The sequence below is a fragment of the Sebastes fasciatus genome, chromosome 2 (genome assembly GCF_043250625.1).
Source record: "Sebastes fasciatus isolate fSebFas1 chromosome 2, fSebFas1.pri, whole genome shotgun sequence".
NCBI classification, from domain to species: Eukaryota; Metazoa; Chordata; class Actinopteri; order Perciformes; family Sebastidae; genus Sebastes; species Sebastes fasciatus.
This window is the reverse complement of record NC_133796.1, coordinates 17970062-17991456: the sequence shown is the minus strand read 5'-3', so window position 1 is coordinate 17991456 and position 21395 is coordinate 17970062. Positions and strand designations below refer to the sequence as shown.

At 39.4% G+C, this 21395-nt stretch overlaps 1 protein-coding gene across 1 annotated transcript in view; it reads right to left on the bottom strand.

Annotated features, from left to right (window-relative positions):
• ush2a (Usher syndrome 2A (autosomal recessive, mild)) overlaps positions 1-21395 on the bottom strand; it is a 230542-nt gene that overhangs the window by 179266 nt on the left and 29881 nt on the right. The window contains exons 10-13 of the mRNA XM_074625260.1: positions 18459-18673; positions 15383-15604; positions 11711-11804; positions 702-897 (exon numbers count right to left, since the gene is read on the bottom strand). Coding sequence (XP_074481361.1) covers positions 702-897; positions 11711-11804; positions 15383-15604; positions 18459-18673 — 727 coding nt within the window. The remainder of the gene's footprint in view (positions 1-701; positions 898-11710; positions 11805-15382; positions 15605-18458; positions 18674-21395) is intronic.

Here is a 21395-nt window from a genome sequence, read left to right as displayed (position 1 = left end):
ACCTACAGTAGATGACAGTCCGCACGTCCCAAGCTTGGAGAAGCAGACGTCCCTTTCAGACGGGGAACTGAACTGAAAGTAAAACTTATCTATGCTCTCTTCAAAGCTTCCAGGGTCAGTTGACAAAAACAGTCTGGATACGTTTCCCTCTCAGTTCAGTTCCCTGTCGGAAAATATTCCAAATATAGCGTATACTGAAACTGATATTGATTTTTTTAGGTGATCCTTTCTTTTAGATGGCTAAAATACATTTTGCTGAAAAGCCCGTCCACAGCAGTACATTGCTTTGCTCCGGTGCCGGTACTCCTGTCTGTTTCTCCAAACTGGGGGCGTGCCGACCGTCATCTACTGTAGGTAATACACTGACTATGGATAAGTACCTCACACAACCCCACTTGTATAAAACTGTTTTTACATAAATCACACACTCACTACTACAGTTGTTACCATCTCTCTTTAAATGGCTGACTAAAAATACTAAAATAGTGCACATTTCAGCATAAAGACATTTTCTAGCTCAACATATAGTATGATAGAAGTAACATCTAAAGACTTATGACATGTAGTCTGTAATTGTTTCAAAGTGCTTCAACATCAAAGTTGATTAACAGACATAAAAGCCATTTTTTAAATTACATTTCTTTAGTTCTTATAAAATGTGATATAAGATAATTAGCTAAGTTATGTTGCTAACACTCTACCCGTAGTGTTGTGCATGCAGTTGTCACAGATGCCTCCTCCTCCTCGATAGTGCTCGTCTGGCTGGTCATCGGCCTCGACATCGTAATGACAGGAGAGGGTGTGGCCGTGACACTGACAAGACCGGCAGTTCATAGGCTGGAGCTGGTCACCTGACTTGAATGGCTTGTCATTGTAGAGGGACGCACAACGCTGGCACTGTTGAAAACAGTCACATATAAGTACAGACACACATTTCTTTACTTATACTATAATCTAACATACTGTTTAGATATTCTTTCATAATTGTTATTAATGCTAACTCAACTACTAAACGGCTTGCGGAAAGAGTTTCTGAAGTAATCACACCTAGTTATAACGCTAATGAATGCAATCATGGATACAAGCTTACATAGCAAGGGGTGAGAACTTTACAGGACAGCCAAAAGAAAAAATTACCATCCTGACTTTGTTTATTAAATTCAATCTTTATTACTAAAACTTCAGAAACATGTGGATAACAATATCCTTAATGAACAATATATTGACATTCATTCAAAAATAAATATTTTCGTTTTTCTCAATTGATCTTATGCCCTTTTGTTGCAAATAGTTTAGTGGTAGGTCTTTTGGTTTTTGATTAATAACTCTGGATTGGTTTAGACTTCACATGTGCCCTTTTGGTTGTAAAAAGAGCTTTAATTTGATATATATAACTTAATTTTGCCCAAAATGTCACTTACGCCCCTCTGGTTCTTGCCTCTTAACATATATATTTAAATGAATTACAGCCTTAAAGTTAAAAACAAAAACATCCTTTGACAATACATGAGGAATGTATACAATCATTTATATCAAGCAAAGGCATATAAAAAATGTCATAAACTGTTCATTTGCTGAAAATAACTCATGTGTGCATAGAAAAGTGGTCCCATGACAAGTGAAATGCTTGCTTTTATGGAACAAAGACAGCCACAGTGAGGAATAAAGACACAGAATGAGAGAGAGGATGAAATATAAAAGGCAGAAAAATCAGTGGCCCGTGTAAATCTAAATCTAAAGAGAGAAAAGAATAATACACATAACTGAATAGAAAACACAAAGGCATTCTCTGCTATATAATAAAGAACCAGTACATTCACACAGACATGTGCACACACACACAGCATAGGGAAATCAGACTGCTAATGAGGAGTGACTTGCAACAGCCAGGGCTCTCACACAGGCCCACTTTCATGTCAAAATAAACATACCAAGGTGTGTGTAGGGGAGGAGGAAGGGAAAAAAGTGACATAAAAAATGCATTTTTCTGTAGCAGAGAGCAGCAGAGGCGAGAAGCAGCAAGTACAAGCCCTTTGATTTTGTTCAGCAGTCAGTACAAATTATGGTGGACAAGGGGGGCATCAAATGGCGGGATTAAAAATGTATTAAAAAACACAGGAGTTCCTCCCATGTGTGACACATGCAGACCTGCACTGGGCCCATTATGTATGGCACACAGAGGAGGGGGGAAGAGAGGGGGAGGGGGAGAGTGTAGATGGAAATAGGGGGGAAAGGCTCCTGTTTTGTATATGAGAGAAAAGGGGGAGGAGGTAGGGAAAAATGCAGGAAACTGATGTGAACAGAAATGAGGAAAAAAAAAATCCCTTTGTGTTTTAAAGATTAAAACTGGAGGGACAGAAAGACAAGAAACAGGCAGAGAAAACAATCCACAAGTGTGTGAGCAAGAGATGTGGGGCGGAAAAAGACAAAGAAAGAGATCAAAAATAAAATTAATGTTAGTATGTGAAGAAGACAAAAGGCCCCATGTGTACTGTAGCTACAACACGACACAAAGCTCAGGATGAAACATGTACAAACGCACAATCGTATGCAACAGTTATCACATTTTTTGCTGTTAAAGGTGCCCTGTGGAGTTGTATTTATATTCAGTGTTTCTCACCAAAAGGCATTTTGTGTATCCTTGGGGTCGAACAAATGTTTTGAATGTATTTCAATCATCATAAAGCATTCACAAGCTCACAGTCGTCTTCTTCACTGCCTTGCCTTGCCAGTGACTGGAACATGTATCACGCCACCAGTGTGCATGTGCGTCCTTTTGTGCTTGCACAATAAAACAAAGCGCAAACCCACTCATCAAGCATTGCTCCATAGTGCTAATAGTGGTCAATACTCCACAGGTTATCTTTAAGGTCTTGTATTGGTTTGGATTTTTGCACCCGATTCGGCTTTCATCTGGCCATTAACTAGGCGTTACCAGTCGCTATAAGCACCATAGATGTGGGTCATTATGGGCCTACTACGCCTACTACGTTGTAAAAGTGAAAGTGAAACTTAAAACCAACACATTCTAACATGTTGTAAAACTGAATGAAACGTCACCTTTTGAACACAAACAAAAAGGCTTCTTTAGGTTTAGGAAAAATAAACAGGATTAGGCAATAAAATTACAACTTCTTTAGGTTAAGTCTTCATCTGTTAAGTTTAGGGGAAAACATCGTGTTTTGGCTTAAAATAACTACAAACACAAAGACAACTACACATTGTTGGTTTCACATGGGAAGCGAACTCCAGACTCCTGGGTAAAAACCCTGCGTTTTGTTCACTTCATTACTATATTTCATCCAACATCATGCATGTGTACATCACATTAAAATACATATTAGGTATTTGCCATGCAATTTATTCCTCATTTTTTGGATTCGAAATAACTGAGTATCATCCTTCTAATTTGACACTAACTCTGAATTTTGTCGTAATTAAATTAACAAAGAACATTTTGATAACAGTAGGGAAAAGTGGACTCTGCTCATTTACAAAGAATATTTAAGAAGACAAATACACTACCTCTCTTCCAAATGAACAAGCTCTAAAGGGTTTGCATATCTGTATATTTATGTGTGTGTGTGTATCCAGAGTGCTGTTCCCTGTTGGGTGATTATCAACAGGATCTAATGAAGCAGCAGGAGATTCTCTGGAGACATGATGTATGCACACACATACCTACACACATGCACACACGAGACAAAAAGAAAAAAGCGTGTAAAGACCTACACACACGCACGCACGCACGCAAACACAAACACAAACACAGGAGAGTTTGTCTTGGGACATGCAGTTCCACAGGAGCGCCGGGATGTTTGCATGTTACTGTTTGTTCTGTCTCGTCTATCTGTCGTGCTGTTTGGCTTCAAATCTATCTCATGCCATACCTACAGTAACTTCCTGCCTCTCTGCTTGTCCGTGCTGCTTTCCCCCTTCTGCCCATCTGTCTCTGTGGTTGCCTGTATGTCTGTCTGCGGCTCTGTGCCCCAAAACGTTTCACATATCAAAAGGTACTTTTCTTTCTGCACTTCGAACAGAAAGCTCTCACTACATCTCACTCTTCATCTCATCCGCTGGGGATGAGTTAAAGAGCGAGATGTAGCGAGTCCTCCTCTCCCATATCTCCCACCCTTTTCATTCCTCTTCCATCTCCTCTCTTTCTGAAAAACAAATCACTCTGTACATCTCTCCGGGCTTCCCACCTCTCCCCTTCCTCGCTCGCTTCCCCCTGTCTCTACCGTCCCCCAACTGCTTGTTCTCATAGCCACGGTGAGTATGTGAGCGGGAAATATTACCATACCAAATGAAAGGGAGAGGATTTTTTCTTCCTTCTCTTTTCTTTTCATTCAACATTGCGTTACCTTCCCTCTCTCCCAGCCTGCTAATTAGTCGAGGGACCGGTGTTTGGGAGTTAAAAGAAAACTGCACACGTTCATTCTCTTCTTCATACAAAAGGTTTTGATGGCGCTCCATCATCTGCACACAGTACCAGCAGCAAAAAAAAAAAAGAGCGCATACTATAGATTGAGTGTACACGGTTTTAATTCTATTGCTTTTATCTTTCTGCAAATGGCCAGTCCTCTGTAACATTATACTGTAGCTATAAGAACATTACAAAACTGAGTTATTCAGTTTGTTCTGCTGATGATAAGGAACCTCTGTCATTAACCAATAGTCTGACTCTTGAGTCTTTAAACATTTGTTACAATCACACAGTCATCTCATGACAAACTCCAATGTAACAGATTAAAACAAGTAAGATGCTACAGACTAGGCGCCATGTTATCAATACATAGTCAGACGATGGACTCTACAAACTGAAAGTGAAAGTATCTGCTCCGTACGGACTCTCAGCTCAGAGTAGCAGGAGTCAGATTTCACACACATGGGACGATTCGGTGTCAAGCGAAAAGCAAAAAGTGCCTATTTGACAATATTTAATATTTAAACCCAATGCTATAAAGGAACCATAACCACATACAGACGTAGGCAAAATTGTTGGTACCCTTCCGTTAAAGAAAGAAAAACCAACAATGGTCACTGAAATAACTTGAAACTGACAAAAGTAATAATAAATAAAAATTCACTGAAAATGAACTAATGAAAATCAGCTATTGTTTTTGAATTATGGTTCAGCAGAATCATTTAAAAAAACAAACTAATGAAACTGGCCTAGACAAAAATGATGGTACCCTTAACTTAATATTTTGTTGCACAACCTTTTGAGGCAATCACTGCAATCAAGTGATTTCTGTAACTCTCAATGAGACTTCTGCACCTGTTGACAGGTATGTTGGCCCACTCCTCGTGAGCAAACTGCTCCAGCTGTCTCAGGTTTGAAGGGTGCCTTCTCCAGACTGCATGTTTCAGCTCCTTCCACAGATGTTCAATAGGATTTAGATCAGGGCTCATAGAAGGCCACTTCAGAATAGTCCAATGTTTTGTTCTTAGCCATTCTTGGGTGTTTTTAGCTGTGTGTTTTGGGTCATTATCCTGTTTGAGGACCCATGACCTGCGACTGAGACCAAGCTTTCTGACACTGGGCAGCACATTTCGCTCCAGAATGCCTTGATAGTCTTGAGATTTCATTGCACCCTGCACAGATTCAAGACACCCTGTGCCAGATGCAGCAAAGCAGCCCCATAACATAACCGAGCCTCCTCCATGTTTCACATTAGGTACAGTGTTCTTTTCTTTGGATGCTTCATCTCTTCGTCTGTGAACATAGAGCTGATGTGACTTGCCAAAAAGCTCCAGTTTTGTCTCATCTGTCCAAAGGACATTCTCCCAGAAGCTTTGTGGCTTGTCAATATGCATTTTGGAAAATTCCAGTCTCACTTTTTTATGATTTGGTGTCCTCCTCGGTTGTCTTCCATTAAGTCCACTTTGGCTCAAACAGTGACGGATGGTGCGATCTGACACTGATGTACCTTGACCTTGGAGTTCACCTCTAATCTCTTTGGAAGTTGTTCTGGACTCTTTGGTTACCATTCGTATTATCCGTCTCTTCAATATGTCATCAATTTTCCTCTTGCGGCCACGTCCAGGGAGGTTGGCTACAGTCCCGTGGACCTTAAACTTCTGAATAATATGTGCAGCTGTAGTCACAGGAACATCAAGCTGCTTGGAGATGGTCTTATAGCCTTTACCTTTAACATGAAGGTCTATAATTTTCTTTCTAATCTCCCGAGACAACTCTCTCCTTAGCTTTCTGTGGTCCATGTTCAGTGTGGTACACACCATGACACCAAACAGCACAGTGACTACTTTTCACCCTTTAAATAGGCAGACTGACTGATTACAAGTTTGAAGACACCTATGATGCTATTTACAGGACACACCTTAGTTTAACATGTCCCTATGGTCAAACTATTTTACATCTTTTCTAGGGGTACCATCATTTTTGTCCAGGCCAGTTTCATTAGTTTGTTTTTTTAAATGATTCTGTTGAACCACAATTCAAAAACAATGTCTGATTTTCATTAGTTAATTTTCAGTAAATTTTTATTTATTATTACTTTTGTCAGTTTCAAGTTATTTCAGTGACTATTGTGGGTTTTTCTCTCTTTAACGGAAGGGTACCAACAATTTTGCCTACGTCTGTAACTCACCATGATATTCCTACTACAGACTGACATGTTTTCTGAACTCTGTACATGTTCTAGTCCATTTCTAAATGAGACTTTAAACTACACTTCAGTCAGAATTAAATCACAAGTAAGCGAATGGTGGCAGGACAAGACGTCATTAAGGACATTATTATTCAGTAGATGAAAGCAGCATATAGTGCAAGTTACGTGGTTACTTGTTTTAAAGTTGTTCTATTCCTTGTACACAGCTTACCAAATATTTCTTTGCAAAACTGGTTCAATGTATAAAAAAATTTAACATGTGTGTTTGTGTGTTGGGCTGTGTTGCAGAGTAAAGGATAGCATCTTATTTTTGCTCTGAATGTTTTGACAAAACCTGCTGAGTGAGGCCTCCTCTAATGGATATGTGGACATTCAGATGGCCTGTCACAAGCATCTGTGTGTGTGTGTGTGTGTGTGTGTGTGTGTGTGTGTGTGTGTGTGTGTGTGTTTGTGTGAGCGTGCTCGTGTTAATCTGCTGGGGCAACTCATCTTATCCTAAATGCCATGACCAATTTCACGCTCTCCCTGGAAAGGTCGTGCCACCGACGTGTATGTGTGTGTGTGTGTGTGTGTGTGTGAGCATGTTGGTGTGCACACGGCCGTGTTGTTTGTATCTGAAGTTAACCCGGTTAACCCCAGCGTAGGTGAAAATCTGCTGCTGAGGCAGACTTTAGCAACAGAGATCCTGGACAATGCTACTTAACGTCACTAGCCATCAACATCTGTGACACACACACAGATGGAAACACACGTACAGTGTCCATTTCACCATTTCAGAATTTATATAAGAATATATACACACCAAACTAAAATTCTTGTGACAACTTGCAAAATCACACACACTACAATTCACACAATGTGTTCCATGGTGTCCACAGTCAAATCAGCCTCCAGCTGCACACAGCCTGATGTAACTAGCCTTAGGGTTTGGACCAAGAAACACACCAGCTGGATTAAAAGAAAGGTAGCGTGGATTGCTTTTGCATCTTACCAAGATGATATATTTTTACTTCTGTAATACTGATATTGGACAACATTGAATCCCCAAAAAACGACAGAAACATTGTACAACCGAAAACACAGCGCGTGACGTGATGTACAATACAATATATGATATAGCTTTCCGACATGACTGAATCCATCAGCTGTGGAGAGACGTACAGAGACAGAGTGACAGAACGAGAGATCAACTCTGACACAGAGTGCACAGAAGAAAGAATCAAAAGAAAGAGTGAGAAAGTAGGGGAGCGTGTGTGTGCGCGTTTCTGTGCATGCGTGTTCGAGTGCGTGTGAGAGAGTTTAAGTGTGTGTCTTCCGAGGCCCCCGTTGATCATCTTGACACATGTCTGAGCATTTCTGTCACTTTAATGTCACTGTGGAAATTCTGCAGATTAGTACAACATCCGTCATGGTGCTAGGCCGATCCGAGTCAACAGAACGCATGCAATATTAAACGCTAATATTCCCCACAGCCTTTTATGCTCCAATATTACAGAGACAGAAGAAAGGTCCTGAATATTCACTCAGAGAGATGACATGGACAGGTTTGGGAGAGAAGTGCACACAGGCACACACACACCAGTGCACACGCACAGATGATCACACAAAAAGGACTCCGTATGGACACACACACACACACACACACTCCTTTACACAGTAATGTCTTTCACAGAGCGTAGCTTTAGTAGAGCTGTGTATTGGCAAGAATCTGGCAATATCATGATACAGGGTAACGATTCAATATATCGCAATATATTGCGATACTGTATGCAAGGCGATATATTGCAATTTTGGAATACTGTCAGAACACAACAGAAATAAACCATTTTAGAATAGGCAAAAATAACACATTCATACTGTATGCAAAAAACTGCATGGTTTTTGCCTCAAACAGCATGTGATTATCATAAAGTGGGCATGTCTGTAAAGGGGAGACTCGTGGGTACCCATAGAACCCATTTTCATTCACATATCTTGAGGTGAGAGGCCAAGGGACCCCCGTGAAAATCAGCATCCTAGTTTTTCCTCACCAAAATTTGGCATAACTTTGGAGCGTTATCTATCCTCCTTCTTGACAAGCTAGACATGGTTGGTACCAATGCATTCCTTAATTTTTTTAGTTTCATATGATGCCACTACGTTCAGTCTTGCTTTTAAACTGAGCCTGCTACAAGCTCCAAAAGATCGAATAGCAGCCAGGCCCGTCAGATTTTTAAGAGGTTAATTCAAAATCGATACAGTGTTTCAATACAGTATCGCCCAACATAATATCGCGATACACATGTGTATTATTTTCTTACACCCCTAAGCTTTAGTAGAGATTAATTAAAATAAATCATACATAACCACACACAAATATATCCGCATTGCTTATTTCCATTGAATCTCTCCAACACAAAAGAACTACTTTACGTACAAGTGAGAAGAATGAAACAGATCGGGAGGACGGAAAGACATGAGACGGGTGAGAAAAATGGAGGAAAGAGAGGGAAACATGAGAAACGGAGTCAAACAGGAATGAATTAAATACTTAGAAAGCGAGGCAATAAAGAGTGAGGGGGAGTAGAGAAAGCGGCTGAGTGAAATGAAGCGAAAGACAAACAGAGAGAGAAAGAGAGCTGATTAGAGATGCATGCTGAGGGAATGTCATTGTTCTAGTCGATTTGAGACATTATTTAAACTGAGACCCGAGAGGGAAAGACAGAGTACGAGAGAGAGAGAGAGTGATCGACAAAGAGAAGTGGATGGAGGTGGGGCAGGGACCTAGAGAGAGGAAACAGAAAAGTGGTGTATAGAAAGAGAAATAGAGAGGATGAGAAAGAGAGAAAGAGAGCGGGAGTAAGATATTTTTTCTAGTCTGGAGGATAGAATCAACCTGACAATGTTCAGTTATTTTGTGTGTGTGTGTGCGTGTGTGTGTGTGTGTGTGTGTGTGTGTGTGTGTGTGTGTGTGTGTAGAAGCTCCTTCTATGACGACTTATATTTTAGTCTGGAGTTCATATAAGACAAAAACGAATAAATGCAATGGTGTGCGTAGGAGGATGTTTTGTTATTTGAGTTTGAGAATACGCAAGACAAGCAATTGAACAGCTGCTGGTTGACAGCTGTACTTCTCTACTGAAGTCCTCTGTTGCCTCTGTCTGAAACACACACACACACACACACACCCTAATACATAGACGCGGGTGTATGAATGATACATAAGTAGTGAATAATGCAGGCTGTCCTGTGCTACAGTGAGGTGGAGCAGTCATATTGAACTTTTCACTGCTGACCGACTAGAGGCTTTGTTGGGGTGATGCCCACTATTACCTGGCAAGTTGTATTAGCTTTGTAGCAAGCACAGGCCTGGTCCTGAGGTGGTGGTTAACATCGAGCTAGACTGAAATCAAATTGTAAGCTAACGTCCTGCAGCATACCAGTGTGTGAATACTTGCTATGTAATCCTACGTTTGGTTTAACTGGGAATGCCACAAGATTAATGAGGTAACTGTGACCAGAAACAAACACAACCAAGTGCAAAGGTGCTATTGACTTCAAAATAATTTCCCAAATTGTGATATTTTACTGTAACTGTAAACCATTATGCGCTAAGAGCTGGTTGACATAGGATTCCACCAATTCACACAGACGTCAAACTCAATCCAAGGCTTTTTTTGTCTCTCCATCTGAATCATTTTGTGACCACAAAAACAAACCCCATCTATATTTCATAGTTAGAATTCACACAGCTCCGTTACAGTCTTTTCAGGTTTAAATTATCTTTTCTTCCCAGTGGGCAGCTCCAGTTCTGAAAAGGGAAGCCAATGTGGAAGTGCCTTTAACTTGCATTCTCTCTAATAGCCAGCAGGGGGCGACTCCTCTGGTTGCAAAAAGAAGTCTGATTGTATAGAAGTCTATGAGAAAATGACCCTACTTCTCACTTGATTTATTACCTCAGTAAACATTGTAAACATGATTTTATGGTCTAAATCACTAGTTTCAAGTCTTCTTCAATACGGCATGATGTTCATTTAGTAAATTATGGTCCCATTTAGAGTCAAGTAGACCATAAAGCAGGGTATGCTTTAGAGCGTAGCTACCTTGAGATTGAGAGGTCGCTACCATGGCTTTGTCTGGTCTGGAAGTTGTCCGTTTTTTCATCTTACAACTTTAACCCTTTCACAGTGTGTTTTCTGTTCATGAAAGTTAATTGGTTGCAAAAAACCTAGATTGCAATGGCCAAAATGCAGAACTCAAGGCTTCAAAACAACTGTCCACAAACCAATGGGTGACATCACGGTAACTACGTCCTTATATACAGTATATGTTACTTCCCCACAAAGTAAGGCAATGTAAAAGCAAGTGAAGACTATTAGACTATATTAGAGTGTTAGATTAGAGACGTGACCTACAGTAAATCTAATTGAACATGTTTCAGGCTCAACATATTCAGTCATCATCAGATCATAAATCACACAACTCTTATAGGAGTCCTGCGCCAACAAGGCTGATGTAAGCTGTCAGTTATTTACAACTTTAACAGCATAAAGTGTATTGCCTGATTGAACAGTCTGACCGCACTGATAGCTGTCCATTAACCAGCATGTCGTGTTCATAGAGAAATGCCTGGCACTGCGGGTATACAACATGTGTCTAAAAGCATGCCAGTTAACGCCACTTAATCAATTCCTCAGGAACAGGAGCAGACAACAACAATAAAACTACACAAAATAAAAAGGAAAAATATTTTACAAGGAAGGAGTTCTAATAAATGTGTTTTTGTGTGTGTTTGTAATTTATTAGAGAAGTCCCCTTTATGTCGTCAAGAAGAAAAATGCTTAATTAAGACCATGAGGAGATTCTTCCCAGGGGGACTCGTCTGTGCTCCGTGTGTGTGTTTATATGATTGAACTTGAATTGAGAAGGCAAACCAGTATTAAACATGTGTGTTTATATAGGTAGAACGTGTGTGGGGTAACATGACCCTCTAATGACCTCACAACGCATACTATATAAAATACTAACACAGGGTGTGTGAGGTCCAACACCCCACTTACAATTGAAGTTTTTGTGATCTCATGTTTGTTACTCACATTGTTTCCCTCTGTGTGGCTCTCAGGCAGACACAGGCAGCGGTAAGGCGTCACACTGGTGTCACAATGGTCTGCATGGCCGTAACACTCACATCTGACCAGATGACGGAAGGAGAGAAGAAGGAGGAGAAGGAGAGAAAGATAAACATACTGGGAGGACCTCAAAACTGCATTGTACAAATTTGATAATTAAAATGTCTGATTACAATGAAAAAACAAATATAACAACAAAATGGTAAGGAGCAAACAACATGACAAAAGCTCCCCCTCCTTCAAAGTTTCTGTTGCCACCTCCTCCATCCCTCCTCCATGGAACTGCAATAGTGCCATTAAGAAGTTCCCATTCAACATTTATAAATGCCATCCTGAGAATTATCATGCACACACATTCCTACATTACCAACAGTGGACTATAGTGATTAATATAAACGAAAAGAGATGATCTTACTGTTGTTGTTTTTTTATTCACCAAAGGGATATTATAGCGTGATTTAAGCAAAAGTGGACCTCCAAAATGTCCCATGTTGACTCACAGATGGTGAATGTGTAACAATGCTGAGGTCCACTGGATAGGTACGCAAGTGTGCTAACATACACACACACTGCAGGACAGTCGTTTAATTATTCATTCAGATATTCAGTTGCTTTTTCCCTTTCATACTTCCCTCTGTGTATCCTTTCACCTCTTGTTCTCGTTATACCACTTTCTGTGGCTAGATTAATAAAAAGTGAAGCATGTACATTTTCTCTATTTCTAATCAAATCAAAAGTCTTTTTGTGCAGTATTTCTTATTTGTTGTAGCCTACAAATCTAGCACTGATTTTGTTCACCAAAGTAAAAAAGAAAAAAAAGATAAATTAATTGCTACATTGTAATTTATCCAGCTCAGATACCAAAACAATTTCGAAGGTAATTAAACTGGTAAAATGGCGTAAAACTAATGATGAACTTGGGCACAATACTGAACCCCAAATTGCTCTGGAAGGCTGTGCCATCGGTGTGTGAATGAGTATTTAGATTAGATCCTGATGGGCAGGTTGGCACCTTGCATGGCAGCCTCTGCCATCAGTGTAAGAATGTGTGTGTGAATGTTGATATGTAGTGTAAAGCGCTTTGAGTGGTCGGAAGACTAGAAAAGCGCTATATAAAGTCTATTTACCATTTCCTACAGATAAACACAAAAAGAAAAGAGCATCACCAACAAAAAACTCAATGGAAAATTGCTATAAAAAGTGATTCTTTGCCAAAAGTATAGTTAACAATGGCTTTTTCCTTTTAAGAGATGAACAACATGCCAAGATGAAATTGAACTGAGGGATGCTGTTTTTCTTGGACTATGGATACCTAGTTCTGAGTTTTTGCACATTTTTTTTTTTTATTATTTATCTCCCTGCTTAAATTCACATAAAAGTAAGATATCTAACCTACTGCATCCAATTGCTGTGTTTACATGTGCAAATGTATAAAAAAAAACAAAAAAAAAAAAACAGTAGCATTCTTCCTTAATGAAATCCCATGTCATATTCCAATATGGATATTTATAATTGCATTCAAATATCTAAACCTTCTTCTTATGATGTCTTGTAAATTATGAGTACAATGTACTGTACTCACATTGCACATATAAAGACTAATGCCCTAGTACACTGACCCTGCAATCCCAGTCTGAGTAAATAAGTGATGAAAAACTACCAGCGCTAGATTGATAAACTGGCTGGGCTAATATATTGTTATTGGCTTGTATGTCTGCTAATAAGTAACAAGAAGTTGCAGTACAGAAATACCAAAGATATGTTTGAGATGTGTTGCTCAGCAGTACGTATTGTTGTAAAACAAAAGTTTAAGGAATCATAAAACTGTTTTGCTTATGGTATGCGTTTATCTAAAATAAATAAATACAGAAAACAGAAAAGAAAAATTAAAAGACCACCACTAACGTTATCATTAAACCCTAATAATATATATATATATATATATATATATATATATATATATATATATAATTTATAACGGTCGGGCTATAAAAAAGTTTTTGCTATGTTTAATAGAAAAAATAATTTTAGGAATTACATTTCTGTGCCACAATATCATGCCGTAATGTAAACGATGCTCATGAGTGCAGACATACACAGAGAAGCACATACTCAGGTTATGAGTATACTCTCTCTCTTGCCAACATGCCTGTTTACATGCTTTCTAAAGAATGAAGGGAGAAGAGATGGAGAGATGGAGAGATGGAAGAAGAATGAAAGAGAGGGGGGAGACGGAGAGGGATGAAGAATGCACAGATGAGATTTCAGCAGCTCTAAATCTCTGTTTCTCCTACTTCACTGTAACAAGCTACTAATTAAAACAGCTTAGAGGGAGGGGGAGGGAGAGAAAGAGTTAGAGATGATTGCCTCCTGCATAATCCTATAATTACCACAGTCATAAAAAACAGTCACTCTGTCAGTCTAATGAAGAGATGTGTTCACAATTACTCTCAGAAAGCTCTGCTGATACTCAACAGTCTGTGTCAAAATATTTTTCTAGTTGTCGAACTGTGCTCACACATTTTTAACAAATCAACACTAAAAAGATCTTCAAGTGTTTCTTTCAAATAATTATGCTACTTCAATACAATTTTGAAAAGTGACAGGACTGTTAAAGATTATTTTTGGGGCATGTTATGCCTGTATTTGACAGTGAGAGTTAAGAGAGAACGGAAATGTGGGGAAAGAGTGAAGGGGAATGATGTGCAGCAAACGTTCCGGCCAGCAGAGAATCGAACCGGAGACTCGCTGCTCCGGGCATTTGCACCAAGGCCCCAGGAAGAGCGCCAGGCCTTGAAGCACATTTTCGTAGTGGCTAGTGGAATTACAACTTCTGTGTCCTCGATGTGATGTTATTGGGGCCAAAAAGACTTTCCCCATAAACTTACATAGGGAAAGAGATGTCTGTAAATCAGCGGGTACATTTTTTTTTTAGATATATCAACTTCCCAGTTTGAACACTTGAATAGCCCTTATTTAAATCATTAGGTTATAAAAGTTGTAAAATGCACTAATAGCCAAATCCAGAATTATTTCCCTTCCTCCATTCATGTGAATGAGCCCGGGACCGAGGGCTGGGAGGCGGAGTTAAAGGAAACATTACTACGCTTTCTCTATGGGCCCCATGACTGCGGAAGATCGCCGGATGATCCGGGTACTTTATCACTCGGCAGTCAAGACATTTTTTGCTTCATGCGCCACTGAGCTACTCTCATAGGAATGAATGGGAGCCGGCCTCCAACTCTGTTTCCAGTTCTCTTTATACATCCATGATTTGCGCCCATGTGGTATGCCTCCTAACCATTCGGCTATCGGGTTACAGTGACTGTTAACTAACAAAACTGGAATCACTCTACATATGGTGGTGAAGACATATAAATTAATTGTTATGCCAGATTATCAGTATATAAATATTAAATAAACACAAACCAGCATTTTAAGAAATAAAAGCCATATTTAGCTATATTTGAGGTATGATGATTCAAATTTCTACCTCTTGGTTTGCAATTCAAGTTCTCCTAGACATACTATGGATTTATATATCCAGATTAAATCATTTGTCACTGCAATTCAACACCAACTTTCAGAAACAGATGAGACACTTAATAAAGTAGGATCTCTGCATAAATATGTCCTCACCTGCCACTGATGGTGATCTCATTGATGGCATAGTATCTGTGTCGCTGGTTCACCCCGGTTGCTCTGGTGTGGGATTGTCCACTCAGGTGTATCCTGACCTGGGTGGCATGTACCATCTTCTGCAGGGCGGGAGTGTTGTAGAAGTCGTTATAGCCTGGCCTCAGGTTTGGCTCTGGGGTCAGCAGGCTGAATATGATGTTACCTCCTGAGAAGGACACATTGCTGGAACACAGGAAAGAATAACACATTAAACCAATTGGGTTTAATGGTGTGGCTAGGTAGGTGTCTAGGTCACAACTCTTTTAAGAAAACAAATCTAAGGGATCCGTATCAAGAGTTATATGTTTAGGGAAAATTACTATGAAGTGATTGCCATCAGACTCAAAATTCCAGTATCGATTAGGCAATAGTGTACAGCAAAGAATACATCACAGCCGAACACACAATACAAGTGCCATGGCAAAGACTAAACTAAAAAACTACTATTATTTTGTCTTGACTTCTACAGGCTTCTTCTTTACTTTCTTTCTTCCTTTCTCTCGCCGCAGCAACCTCCTTCTCTTTGTCTTCAGGTAATGCTGTAAGATGTATTCAGGCCACTTCTCTTGTGCATGTATGTGTGTGTGTTTATGTTGGTTTGGCTTTTGGCATACAATAAGCATAGAGTACACACTGTCACACACATTGTTGCAAACATAACGTAAGTCTATTTTGGCACTGTGTCCTGTTTGTCTGTGTTTAGTTTTTCTGTCTACATATGGAGTGCTTACGTATTGATAGATAAGATGATAAAATTTGCTCCATTGTGATTGGATGGCGGGATGTGACAGTGACGAGCGCAGCATTTTACCCAAAGTTGAACATTTTTCAAATCTCGGTGACCAGGAAAAAACAAACAAATGTGCAGGATAGACGCTCAGCGCCTTGTCACGCTGCTGTTTGTAACATAGCGGTTGTGGCGGTTGCTTGCCATCTCCTGCAGTTGGCTTGTCAATAGCAAGGTATTGCAATATCGCGGTTATTGCAGCACTAACTGAACACCATACAAAACGTAAAGATCAATTTAGTACACAAGGGCACAATGGTTCTATTGCAGACATTTCGTTGAATTCAGCTAGTTTTTTCAAATGAACGAATGTTGAATTTACTATACCACTGCACACCACACATACGTGATTTAATGTGATAGCTATAGCTAAGGAATAACCGGACTCCACTACTGAAATGAGAACAATTTAAATGTTAGCCATAGATCAACTTGTATTTTAAATTAATTTTGTTCCCGCCCTCACTTGCCTTCTATTGCTCTGGGCATTGCTGTTCTTCTCACAAAATACCTGTTTACTTGCTCATCTGTGCATGTAGCCATGATGCAAAAGTATCACTGGCAGCACTCCTGGAGCAGTACCGTAATTGACTGGTTTGAAAACACCTGAAATGACTGAGGCGTGCTTGAATTTATCTTGCCAGACACTCCAGCGGCCTCAGAGGAGGAAATGTCTCTTGCGGGATTAAACAAATCTTGCAAGATAAAAAACATAAATCTTGCAAGATCAAAGACGGTGCTCTTTTTGATATAATTATCAACCACTAATGTCACAGAGCGTGTTATAATGTTGCCAATGTGAGGTTCAATTGCTCTCATGCCAATTTAACTAATACAGTATGTGATACCATTGTCAGTCAAGTGAAAAATAAGCAATGACTACATAATCTGTGATCTATTCATACTGTACCTGTTCTATCTAGTGCCAACCATCGAGTGCCAATTGAGAGCCTGTTAGCGGTCATGTGCCAAGGCAGCGCTGTAGGTGGTTAGCTTTATAAACCTAGTCACTGTGAGAGTGCCAGAGTGTGTGTGTGTGTGTGTAATGGGTATGTGTCTGATTTCCTTTGATTTCTTTTGACTTATGTTTTGTGCATGTTAGTACATGCACTAACACACACAAATGTGTGCGTGCATAAATGTGTTTGTGTGTGTTCATATACTTCTTTATTTAGTCCTGCCAGTAATTTCTGTGTAATCTCCTCTGCCTTAAAGAGGCCATGACCACCCAACAGCATACGGAGAGAACACGTGGTTCTGCTCTGGGGAGAAGGCCCAAAACAAACTAACAGACTGTGTGAGGAAGTTATTTTCAGTTTATTTATATTTAGATGATTCAAGGCAGTTTCAAATGGGATGATCAATCTGTGGCCAGAGCTGTCTTTAGTTTTCATCTGACTGATGACACGGTAAATAACAAGAACTTCTTTCAAATATCATAACAGTGCTGAGCATTCTGCAAGTCACTAAATATGCGTTTGCCCTCCCTGATTCCCACAGGATTAATGATACTATCTTAGTATAATGTGCTATTGTCCAGTTGATGTCCAAAACGTGTGATTTTTAGGTTGTAGCAGGCTCAGTTTAAAAGCTAGAGTGAAAACTGTGATACTGGCATCATATGAAACTAAAAAAATCTAAGGAATCCATTGGCACAAAACATGAAAAATAAATTTTGATGAAGAAAAACTGTCAAGGCCATTTTCAAAGGGGTCCCTTGACCTCTGACCTCAAGATATGTGAATGAAAATGGGTTCTATGGGTACCCACGAGTCTCCTCTTAACAGACATGCCCACTTTATGATAATCACATGCAATTTGTATTATTTATATATTATATTATATATTTTAATCGATTGACAGCCCTAGTATTTTTTTAATAATTTGGAAGGTTTTCAAAGGGTTTTATGAGTCAGAGTCAATAGAGGCAGGTGAATATTGTCAAACCACAAAGGATCCTTCACCTTGTATTAAAAAGTGTAAAATTTTATGTTTTCTTTTTTTCTTTTTTGTGGGGGGGGGACACACACACATATAATCATCTTAAATTAGACATGGCGTTCATATTAGTGCTTTAGCATATCAGAAGATAAGAAAACATTTAGGGCTTTTAATTTTTTTTTTCTCATATAATTTGTGTAAACTGTAAACTGAAAAATATTTACAGTATACAATACTTCCTTCTCTTTTTACAGTAAGTAATACTGACTATTTTCCACACCCGCTCCCCCATTCACACACAGTACCTACCTGGGCAGCTGCAGACAGTTGACTGAGTCTGGTCTCAGTAAAGGCCCGTTGTTCTGCATTTCAAACACACTGCAGTTTCTGGCCATATATTGCCAGTCCAACCAGGGCTGTTCTGTAATGGTGCCACTCTCAAGTTCTGTGAGGTTGAGTCTCCGTCTTTGGATCAGAACTGACTCAGGCAAGAGCCCGCCAAACTGTACTATGACGTAGAATATCTGGAGGAGAGGGGGGGGGTACAAGTTAGCATGAATAGAACCAGATATGCAATAACAGGTACACCTGTACAATGTACTTCAATCCAAAACAGGCATGTGGTATATCCTACCATGGTGGTGTTCAGTTTTTGTTGACACTGTGTCAGACATATTTATTCACCTCTATGGTAATTTTCAAGGTCATAGTAAGAGTGGTTATTGTTTTGAATCACATTATATTAAGACGTGTTCACTAACTTGTAATGGTATGGACAAAACATTAAAACATATTGGTCAGTTACTGTTCGTTGATACAAATCACTTTTTAATAGCAGGTCTTGTGCAGTCTTAGTCTTGTTCAAAGGTACAAATTGAATTTTGCTATTAAGTCATTACTTGTGTTTCTCTATGGATGACTTTAAATTATATTTAAGGGTTTTAGTTGAAAACCGGCAGCCCTCACACAACACATAGACACATATTTACACAAACACATAGACACACAACACATAAACCAAGTGTGCGTGTGTGTGTGTGTTAAGTGTTATCTGCCCCACTACAGTGTGGGCTGGGACACTGGGTTACACAGCAGGGAGCGCATTAAGCCACCACCACTGCGCAAACCCACACACACACACACTAACACACACAACCCGAACTTCAGAAAGTGTCTTTTATCTGGGGACTTGAGTTGAGCTACCGCGTCAGGACAGCTCCCAAAATCCTGCCCACACTCACATACACACTTCAGAGAGAAGAGGGACGAGTCTTTTGACAGCTCCAGTGTCGACAACGCCCGAATCCAGCAATATCTCTCTCTCCCTCTGCCCCCCCTGTCTGTCTCTCACTGCAGTGCTTAGAAAGAGGATGAAACTACTGTCCACTGCACATACAGGTGCAAGCAGATAGATACTGTACAGCATTTGTATTGTAGCATTTCAACTGTACACTCCACAATGATGGAATTTAGTCGAGTGTCCAACCCAAAGTAGCTAACAATGACTGAGCAGGAGGTCAGGAGGCTGATACACCATTTAGAAGACACATTGGACCTCATGCAAGAAGCAACATACGAATACATTTTCTATTATTTTTGTTCGTTTACATGATTGTTCTTATTTTGTTAGTACCCATTGATTCTGTGATCGAGAGCACTTTTACCAAGATAAGAAAAATCTTGAGAAACAAATTGTTTTTTACAGTCCACAAATTGGTTGCCCAATGCAAGGACACAAAGCAACACATGAATGCCGTATAATCCAATTTATATTATATGTTTTTAGAGTAATTATAATGATTGGATTATTAAATTTGTGAGCTCACTAAATACTATCGGTCCATTGATCCCAATTAAGACTATAAAACCTTTGGATGATATTGCGTCCATTCATCTACTGAATGTCTTATATACTGCTATTGGATTTTCCTGTAACACCAGTACTGACGCTCTAGAAAATCACATTTACTTTGTTTAAGTTTATTTAACAGTACCTTGATTTCGCTACTGCTGTTCTAGCACTTCCCAATTTGGGATCAATAAAATCTATCTGCTGAAGTTAATTGTGCAAGTGCATTTTTTGGTGGCATCTCTCCAGTTCTTGGCTATGTGGAGTATTTGCACATGGCACAATACCTGCACTTATATAGTGTTTTGGGGGCGTAACCTATGCTAATAATAGACAATCGGCCACACGCCTCCAATCAATCAAGAGGGATTCATCAATCAGCACACCTGGGTAAGAGCACATTTGGTTGGTTAAGAAAGTATTGTGCATCTGGATTTGACTTCTGCTATTTTTTCTATTATTTTCTTCTAACAGAAAATTAAGAGAAAATATAAGAGAAATTTAAGAAAACGTTGCTGCATGAGGCCTAATGATGTAGAATAACCCACATTTGCTGTCGATCTGACTGGGTCATCAACACATTTTATCCAACATTGGCTCACAACCTGGACCAAGATTTCACAAGGATCTCACGCTGCTCAGTGCTGACATAAAAAGGATGAAATTAATTATCATAGGAATACTATAACCACATTGTAAACCTCTAGCCCTCTAAATCATACATTCTGCTACTTACCACCTCATACATACTTTAACATGATTGTATATGTTGTTGCATTCATTTCTAATTAGGTGACCGAATAAAGACAAAACATTTACAACACTGCATGCATCCCCATTTCAATATTGAGAGTAAGTATTACAGTGACCACTTTTAATGAACAATTCTGTTTCATATAGTATATAAAATGACTGAAAATTCTTCTGTTTGGTAGTTATGTGTATGCAGTAAAAGCTGCAAACCTGCATGAATTGCGACAACTAAAGATTAGCTATAAAAGCAGTCTGAATGGGTCAATGGTGTCAAATGTGGATTAAATGCGTGTTCATCATCCTGTATGACAATCAGGGTTGGTGTGTGAATGTGGTACAATTTTCCCAAGTTGTTCAAACATATGTCAACACAGTACACATCCAACCCAAGGCCTGACAGCTACAGGATGGTATCTTTACTAGCCCACTCTACCAGCTGATGGCAGTTTCAGGATAATAATACTCTCATCCACAGGCTACAAGTGTGTAGTGGATTGATTTAATGATAAATTCAATTAACTCAGTCAATGCAGTCACCAAATCTCAACCTAACAGAAAAACTGATCTTAGACACTATTTGTATTTATCATTTATATTTTATATATTGTACATGTCACTTAGATTGCACATCTATTCGTCTGTCT